Source organism: Salvia miltiorrhiza, chromosome 1, assembly GCF_028751815.1.
Source record: "Salvia miltiorrhiza cultivar Shanhuang (shh) chromosome 1, IMPLAD_Smil_shh, whole genome shotgun sequence".
NCBI lineage: Eukaryota > Viridiplantae > Streptophyta > Magnoliopsida > Lamiales > Lamiaceae > Salvia > Salvia miltiorrhiza.
Window position 1 is genome coordinate 35,813,792 of NC_080387.1, and position 9,075 is coordinate 35,822,866.

The 9,075-nt window shown below is 38.4% G+C and overlaps 1 protein-coding gene and 1 long non-coding RNA gene across 2 annotated transcripts; both read left to right on the forward strand.

Moving 5' to 3' along the window:
- Positions 1 to 258: 258 nt before the first annotated feature.
- On the forward strand, positions 259 to 1,414 carry LOC131022892 (uncharacterized). Its single transcript, XR_009101444.1, has 2 exons — positions 259 to 870; positions 1,222 to 1,414. It is a non-coding gene; the product is annotated as an uncharacterized LOC131022892 (long non-coding RNA).
- A 4,686-nt stretch (positions 1,415 to 6,100) lies between these two features.
- Positions 6,101 to 8,790, forward strand: LOC131022850 (ras-related protein RABA5b-like). Its single transcript, XM_057952397.1, has 2 exons — positions 6,101 to 6,626; positions 8,302 to 8,790. The coding sequence occupies exons 1-2, from the start codon at positions 6,176 to 6,178 to the stop codon at positions 8,610 to 8,612; spliced, it is 762 nt and encodes a 253-aa protein (XP_057808380.1). The 5' UTR covers positions 6,101 to 6,175; the 3' UTR covers positions 8,613 to 8,790.
- Positions 8,791 to 9,075: the final 285 nt, after the last annotated feature.

A 9,075-nucleotide genomic window follows, 5' to 3' on the forward strand; every position in this document is an offset into this window, starting at 1 on the left:
CCAGGAGAGAAATAGACGGTGAAGGCGACGCCGGGCAGGAGACGGTGGCGGCAGGGGTCGCCGGAGAAGAGGGGCGCAGGTGCGGCTGGTGCGGTGAGGACAAGGGCAGGGGAGGAGGAAGAGGGCGAGAAGTGAGGGGTGAGAAGGAGATAGGAAGAAGGGGGAAGGGAAAGGAGGCAGAACCGCCGGCCGACGAGGCGGTGGCGTGCCGCCTGGTGGCGGCGGAAGGGGGAGACCGAGGGAAAGAGAGATATGGGAAGAGGGAGAGAGGTTGAAGGAAATAAAGTAGAGAGATGAGGCAGGGCCGCCGGCTCCGGCGACGGCGATGCCGTCCGGTGGTGGCGGCAGGAGGAGGGCCGAGAAGAGGAGAGGGAGGAGAGAGCGGCAGAGAGAGAGTGAGGAAATGGGAGCTGCGCTGCTGCGTATGTGTGTGGTGTGAATATAAATTAGGGTGAATGGAAGGGAAATGGGCTTGGGCTGGCTAATGGGCTCAATTTATTTAAGATAGTTGGGCTTAGTTTAATTAGTAATTGGGCTCATAGTTTAATTTTCATGGTCTTGCATTTGCATTATTTTTCAAAGGATGTTTTAATAATATATTTAGACTTGAATTATTAATTTAAATTTAGTTTTTAACTAAATTTTGAGCCCAAATCTTTTTATAAGAAAATATATTTTATTACTTAAATTTATTAGATCAATTATTTTTATATGATCCAATAATCTAAATTATTTTAAAGTTCAAATAGGCCCTTATATGTTATTATTTGAATTTATCTGACTAGGTGCGGCGCGACTAGGATATGAATTTTAATTGCATTACTCAAGTTAGCATTCAAGTTGAAGTTCAAGTTCAAGTTAAATTTCCAGGTGTGGGATTTATTTCAGTACATGCACGTGGTTAATATTTGTCCATTTTAATATTATGTGTTTACCGTATGTGTTGTAAAAATATTTATCGCTAGGGGCCAGCATAATTGGTCCAGGACTTCACCGTCCTTGGTATGCCACAATGCGATTTCATGTTACAGGGTTGCAACCATTATATTGTCGCCAGGGGCCCACATATAGGGTCCGGGACATTAAAGTCCTTGGATTGCCACAGTGCGTATGGAAGTTATGTTACGTTATGACAATATGTGTTACCATTTTATTAACATGGACAATTATTGCATGTTCCCACACTGAGTGTACCCTGTATGCTCATCCCATATTCAACAGTTTCAGGTGAATGATATTGGAGGCGCGTGGAGAGTCGAATGGGCGCGTCGCATCTATTTAAAAATAAATGTTTCTTAAAACATATTATGTTATTTCATGTGATATCTTTTGGTTATGTAAACTCTGAAATTCTATACTATTTGAGATTTGTGTGTGATTTGTCTAAATAAATGTTATTATATTATTTTAATGTCATGACTTGTTTAATTTATATTTAAATTCATTTCAAATATTTATTTAAGAATTTATATCTTTACGAAAATATATACATGGATACATATATAATTTTTAATTATATAAAGATTTTATTTTGTTATATTTTCCGCTGCTAAAAAGATATTATTTTATAGAGTTTTTCCTTAGTAAAAGTTTTATTAATTAGTTAATTATTTTTCTGACATCTTCATGTCGTGCTTTGAAAATAAAGTTGTTTAAATTTATGAATTAAAAATCAAGTTTTATATTTGAATACATTATTGAAAATTTTGATATCTTATAAATCGTTTTAAAAGTGCTTTAAAAACCAATTTTATTTAAAGATTTCTTTTTCTTAAAATTATTTTCGAAAATATTTATTTTAAAAGTGAGTTTTAAAAGACTTCCGCATTAAATATTTATTTAAATTTTATATTTAACTCCTTAATTAGATTAGGGTGTTACACGCTAAAAAAGACATAACGACAAGAGAAAAACAACCAGTAAGATAAGTCACATTGAATCACTACGACATAATTGACACACTAATTTAAGATCAACTATAAGTCCTAATATAGTGGAAATAAACCAAAGAAGCTATCCTTAAGGTAAACAGATTTTCAAGTTTAGCCACAAAGATAACAAATGAAGCACATGTTGGTAAATAGAAACTAAACTCAATCCTATATTGCGCCAATCGACAATGTCCTAAATTTTAAAATGGGAGAGGTTTAAGTCGTTTTACCAAAGTGGGATCCTAAGATCAGGCCCCAGGCTTACCAACACGACAATAAGGTCAATCGTGGCTCTGACACCATAGTTGGATATCGATCATCATGTCATTCATTTTCATCTATGATAGAATTCGAGCAACGCAACAACAACGCAAATGCAACAACAATCTTTTTCTCCATAAGAGTAGGATCTCCAACAAAATAATTGAACACAGGGAGATACATAAAGAGCTAGAATGTGATAATTGAGTAAAAAAAATACTACAATATAGAGATGTAAATCTCGGCCCAAAGCAACTTCTCTCGATAATGCACAACACAACACCACCAATTGTCCGCGAATGACGTCAACTAGTCGACACAACAGCTCACAACTCCTTCCCTTCTTGACCTTTGTAGCTTCCTTAACAAAGGATTTAATCTCAACAGACAGGGGGAAAAAAATACTCCATTAATCCACGATAAGTGTGGTCTTTTTGTTATTTTCATTCGTCCACAATAAGTATGGTGTTTCTATTTTAGAGCATATACCCTTATACTTTACCTCATTCATACACAATATTTACAAAAATTTCACCTCACAAATAATTTATTTATTACCTAACAAATCAATTTAGTGAGACCATTTCTCCATTTTATATTCATTCGAAGATTTCTATGTTGCATACTATATCAATTGCAGTGATAAGATTCAAATTCCCAACAAATGTTATAGATTGAAGGTATTGAGAAGAGAAAGCAGGCAGTAGCTCAATCCCACTAAAATAGAAACAAAAGGAACGATCGAGCAAGAAAAGGTTAATGGGCCAAATAATGGACTATTAGGTCATGCTGGAAATACATCTTAATATTAATTTGAGGCAATTGATACTTATATTTAAAATTAAAATAATTAAAATTTTGTATATTTATATTTCCTTCGTCCACGAAAAAATTTACTAGGAGGGAGTGACACGCGTTTTAAGAAAAAGATTGTTAGGTGTATTAAGAGTGGGGAAAAGTTGTTGAGTGTATTGAGAGTGGTGAAAATGTGTTATAATTAATATTGAGAGTTGTGAAAAAGTGAAAGTAAGAGTAATTATAAGTGGTGTGGTATAGTCCAAAAATAAGTAGGGAGTTTTTTTGTAGACGTCCCAAAAAAGAAAGATATGAAGTTCTTATATGGACGGAGGGAGTATATTTCATCCGTCCTCATAAAATGCATCTAATTTGTCATTTTGTCCGCCCACATAAAAAGTAGTATCAGTTTATTTTGGTAAATTTTTCACTCACAATAAAGTGAGACCCTTACTTCATTCACAATACATTCAATTAGAGCATCCGCAACGCTCCTACTCGAACGCTTACTCGAGTAGAGCGTTGCACTCAAGTAGGACATTACGGGGGGGGGGCCTTACTCGAGGCCTGCTCGATCCTTCGAGTATACACGAGCAGAGAGAGAATTGGCGCGTGCTTTGCACGCGCCTAATTTTTTTTTAAATGAATTTTCGAATTTTGAATTTTTTTGGGCTGTTGCATTTTCTTGGAATTCGGTCCCTTGACCGTTCAATTTTTTTTCCCCTTCTCCTCTTTAAAAATCCTTCTATTCCCTTTTTCCCTACCACATTTTCTTCATCTACAATTTTCTTTCTGCCTCTACAATTTTCTTCCTCTTTCAATTTCTTTCTTAGTCTAAAATTTCCATGGATCCACATAACCCCTACTACTATGATCCTAATTGGTGCCCGGATCTCTCCGCCGATTATCACCCCGATATGGGGGGAATCAACTTGGAGAAGACCCCAGCAAGTGCCGAGGAAAGTGCCTCCAAACCAAAGAAAGGCGGCCGGAGGAAGAAAATCGCCCACAAAATCAAGCACGACAAGCCGGCGGCGGAAGGAAGGCTCTATCATACTTATCTTCCCGAGCATACTGATCTCATCGTCCAAGTTTGGGCGGAGGAGACGAACGACGCCATCCGTGGGACGGATCAAAAGGGGGAGGCGTATTGGGGACGGATCCGCGACCGTGTCAACCCTATCATCGGTGCCGAGCTTAAAATTCGGCAAATTCAAGGCCACTGGGCCCGTGTGAGCGTAGATGTACGTCTCTGGGAATCTATTTGGGTGGAGACGCGCAACAATTGGCCTTCCGACCATTCTGACGATATGCTCCGGGACAAGGCCCAAATCCTCTTCAAGGCTCGAAGCCCACAAAAGGCCGCATTCAACTATTGGAACACGTGGAAAGTTCTCCAGAACAATCCAAAGTTTAAGTCGATGTACCTCGCCGGAGACGTGCATTCCTCCAAGAGGACAAAGACTATAGAAGAGGGCGGCTTTACCACCTCGGCGTCGGGCGAGGAGATCTCCTCTTCCCGGCCTATTGGCAACAAGGCGGCGGCGAAAGCAGCGAAGGGGAAGGGAAAGGCGTCGGCGTCGCAGATGAGCTCGGGTCCTCTACCCGAAATAGTGGAGAGGTTGGACAGGTCCGACCAACAGATGAGGGCATTCACCGTCCAGTACACCAGGAGGAACGATATCAAGGAGAGGAAGCTCAATATGCAGCTCCTTAACACGGATACGACGCACATGTCGGACGCACAAAGGGCACTCGTCCATGGTCGCCGACATGCTCAAGCGTCGTGGTCTAGACTAGGATTTTAATTATGTATTTTTTCAAATGTTTTAGGTGTTTTTTATTTTTATGTAATTTTTAGGATTTTTAATTTAATGGAGTTTTTAATTATTAGAAAAATATGTTATTTAAATTTGAGTAAAATTAATTTAAATGAAAAGCATAAAAACCAAAATTAAAAAAATCAAGGAGGCTATCAAGTAACCCCAATGCAACACTACTTACTCAATATGGTCCCCCATTATCAAGTAGGCTATCAAATAAGTCCATTGCGGATGTTCTTACTTTATTAAAACTCTGTGTCATTTAAAAATAGATACTCCCTCCGTCCACGAAATGAGTACCCATTTGTGGACGGCACGAGTTTTAAGAAATGTATGGAGTGTAGTGTGAATAGTTTAAGGGTCCCACTTTTTTGGTGTATTAATTAAAGAGATGTGTGTGGTACACTTGCCAAAAAGGGAAATGAGTACTCATTTCGTGGACGGACGAAAAAGGAAATATGGGTACTCATTTCGTGGACGGAGGGAGTACTTTTTATAAGGAAGACGGGGGAAGTACTATATAACTTTTAGTCTTTTACATAGGGATGTCAATCTAGCCCGAAATCCGTGGGCTGGCCCGATTAACCCGCCATCCGAGAGGGTTAGGGTTGAATATTTTCAACCCGATAAAAGTTACAACCCGATTAACCCGTAACCGAATAACCCAACACCCGATAGGGTCGACCCGACTAACCCGATGGGCTAGCCCAAAACCCGAGTACTTAACTTAGAATATTTATATATAAAAATAAGAAAATGATAAAATATTATAAAGTCTCGTCATTTCACTTTTCTTTATTTTTGAGATGTTTAAGTTCTATGAGTTCAAACTATTGTTGGATATTTTATTATTTTTTCTTTAAGAAAATTAAATATTTTATTGTTACCAACTTATTTTATATGTTATGTGATCTTGATGTTTTTTACAATATCTCATATTTTTGCATTTAATGTTTGCTATATAATGTATATCTTTGATTTCTATGTATATTTTATACATTATATATTATATCATTAAAAATAACAAAATACAAATAATTATTTTATTTTTATGCCTTTAAGCCGATTAGCTCGATGGGTTAGCCCGAAACCCGAACGTTTAGGATTAGGGTTGAAGATTTATAACCCGAAAAAATCCTCAGCCCGATTAGCTCGCACCCGATTAACACAGAACCCAATAGAATTGGCTCGAAACCCGATGGGTTGACCCGATTGACATTCCTACTTTTACATACAAAGTCAAAATTTGATAAAAGTGTACATATCCGCAATTATTCCAAAAAGGCCAAAATTGATGTGAAAATAAAATTTGAATATAAACATTATCGCAGAGATACTATATGCCCGTGAATCGCGCGATGATGTATGCTTATTCTACTATTGTCTACCACTCCTTTCCCTCTCTTCAATAAACAAACATACAAACTCTCCTCTCTTCAGCTTCCCTCACACACACTTCCACGCACAATCAAGCAGGGAACTGCAATGGCGGAGGAAGGCGGCGGGGAGGAGTATCTGTTCAAGATAGTGGTGATTGGGGATTCAGCTGTGGGCAAATCGAACTTGCTCTCGCGCTTCGCGAGGGACGAGTTTGACCACAACTCCAAAGCCACTATAGGGGTCGAGTTCCAGACGCAGGTGGTGGAGGTTGATGGGAAGGAGGTCAAGGCACAGGTTTGGGACACCGCCGGCCAGGAGCGTTTCCGCGCCGTCACCTCCGCCTACTACCGCGGCGCCGTCGGGGCGCTCATTGTCTACGATATCACCAGGAAGACCACTTTCGAGAGCACCAAACGATGGCTCGATGAGCTCAACAGTACGCTTTCTCTTCTTCTTCCTTTTCCAATTTAAGTATCACTTTTGATGAGTTGGAATTCGTTGATTTTTTTTTTTTTTTGCTGCGTGTGTGGATTCATTGTGCAAATGTGAGTTGCTAGTAATGTACATTCTTCAATTTGTGTCTACATTTCTTGTTTGTGTGTGTGTTTTCTGTTCTTTTGGGTGAATTATGAAGCAGCTGATTAGGTTAATTGGTTTTGGGTGTTCTTCGTTTTTTAATTTGCAAATGTAGTCGCGAGACCTAGAATTTCTTCACTCTGTCTCTGCATTTCTTGTTTTTGCTCTCTCTCTCTCTCCCTCACTTGTTTTTTCAATGTTATCTTGAGATTAATCGATTCAACTAGATGAAATTAGAAACCAAAATTGAATTACTGCTTCTTTGGATAAATTTATCTTAATTTATGTTTGCAGTTCTTAGTTATAGCTCAAAGTCAGATGTGGGAAGCCATGGGATGAATGCAGGAAAAAAATTATCCCAAAAATTACTAAAATGTGCTTAACAAGATCATTTTTTTGACATTGCTTTTGTTGTTACAAAACAATAAAAATAACATGGAAGGGAAATGCAGTTAGCAAAGGAAATTATTGCTCAATTTTAGGATGATTGTTTGACGTGTTATGTGTGAAATTAACTTCCTGATTTAGTACCAATGGACAATTTCTCTTAGTATTTACTTGAAGCCAATGTGTATGCCTGAATACATTACTGTTTAGAAAAGTTACATTATTGTTGAAAGAATTTATTCATCTACCTGTGACGATAAATGCTAGTTATGATAGACGTCTTTGTTTTTGTTGGTAATGCCATTAATAAAACTGGTGGGTAAATATGAGGACAGGCTATAAAATCCTTACCTAAAAGCTGTGTTTGAAATTTGATGAAGATACAAACCTGGTAATCATAACTATAAGGCTTGTAAAACATGTAAGCATTTCAAACGAAACACATACTGTGGCTCTGTTCAATAATTTGGTTCATATTTTTCATATAGTACGAGTGAAACTTGACGTATGGAGGTTGGATTTTAGGTCAAGTTGTACTACTTTTTGAACTTATTGCTGGTTTTGCCCTCTGATTGTTACATGTAACTGACTGAGAAGCATATCTTCACTGACTGGTCCATGTCTTGTACGCTTCACCTAATTACTTTTTGTCAATTATCATTAATTGAAATATGTAAATGTACTGATTGAGACTTGATACCGGAGCATTTTGGCGAAATTTGGTTGAAATCTTTAGGCTTTTGATATATCAAGAATAAAGTCGAAGGAGCTTAGCATCTAAAGTCGTTTTGAGCTTGATGATAACCACTGTCTCTAGGAGAGAACTCAAGATTCGAGTGTGTGATTATTTCATTGCTCGTTGAAGGCTTAAGAAATCAAGATTCTGGAAACTTGATTCAAGATTCTTACGTTATAACAAGTACACTTGCTGTCCAGCTTTGAGCTGAGATAGAATTAGGCTGGCTTTAAACTTGGCTTAATTACTATTCTCTTGTTTCTCCTTTCATTTTCTTGAGATGAGTTCTGGAGGGAGAACACTCATCTCATTTGATCACTTACATAAAATGGTGTCTAAATAAGAGTAAGAATTCTTGGATTGTGATGCGTCATTTAGCCGTTGTTTGACCTTTTTCCATGATGATACACAGCTCACTGTGACACTGCAGTTGCAAGGATGCTAGTGGGGAACAAGTGCGATTTGGAGAACATCAGAGAGGTGAGCGTGGAGGAGGGGAAGAGCCTAGCCGAGGAAGAAGGGTTGTTCTTCATAGAGACCTCCGCCCTCGACTCTACCAATGTGATGAAAGCATTTGAGATCGTGATACACGAGATCTACGACAAGGTGAGCCGGAAAATCCTCAACTCGGACTCCTACAAGGCTGACCTGTCGGTCAACCGGGTCAGCCTGGCCAACGGGGTTGACTTGTCGAAGCAGAACAAATCTTGCTGCTCCAGATGAGCTCCGAGTACGTCTCTTTTACACCACTCTTTCTTCTATTCTCTTCTTCTTGCATTATTACATCTAATTTATGTGTTGGCGTCAAACATGGAATTTCAAGTGTATTTTGTTTAATTAACTGAATCCACGGCCCCACAAGTTTTCGTTATGAAATAATCCGGTGATGGATTCATCTTTATACTTACGGTGTAAGTTAGTTTTATTGCATTCTTGCATTCTCTCTATGGCCCATAAGTTTTTGTTGATTGAATAATCCGATGATGGATTAATGTTACGACGTTTCAAGTAGTTTTCTTGCATTCTCGCAACTACACGAAGAAAAAGGCCTCTCTCACACACTAAAAAAAACGGTTGTAATCTGATATTGGAAAGATGTGAACTCAAACTGCTAATGGAACTGAGCACTTAGTTCAGTTGGTTCGAACACATGCCTTGTATCCGCAAAGTCGTCGGTTAAAAAAAA

Bases quoted from the DNA above. Each gene is read 5' to 3' on its own strand.
- LOC131022850 (XM_057952397.1), top strand. From the start codon at position 6,176: ATGCTTATTCTACTATTGTCTACCACTCCTTTCCCTCTCTTCAATAAA. The intron at 6,627-8,301 runs GTACGCTTTCTC...GATGATACACAG, and splicing joins ATGGCTCGATGAGCTCAACA to CTCACTGTGACACTGCAGTT.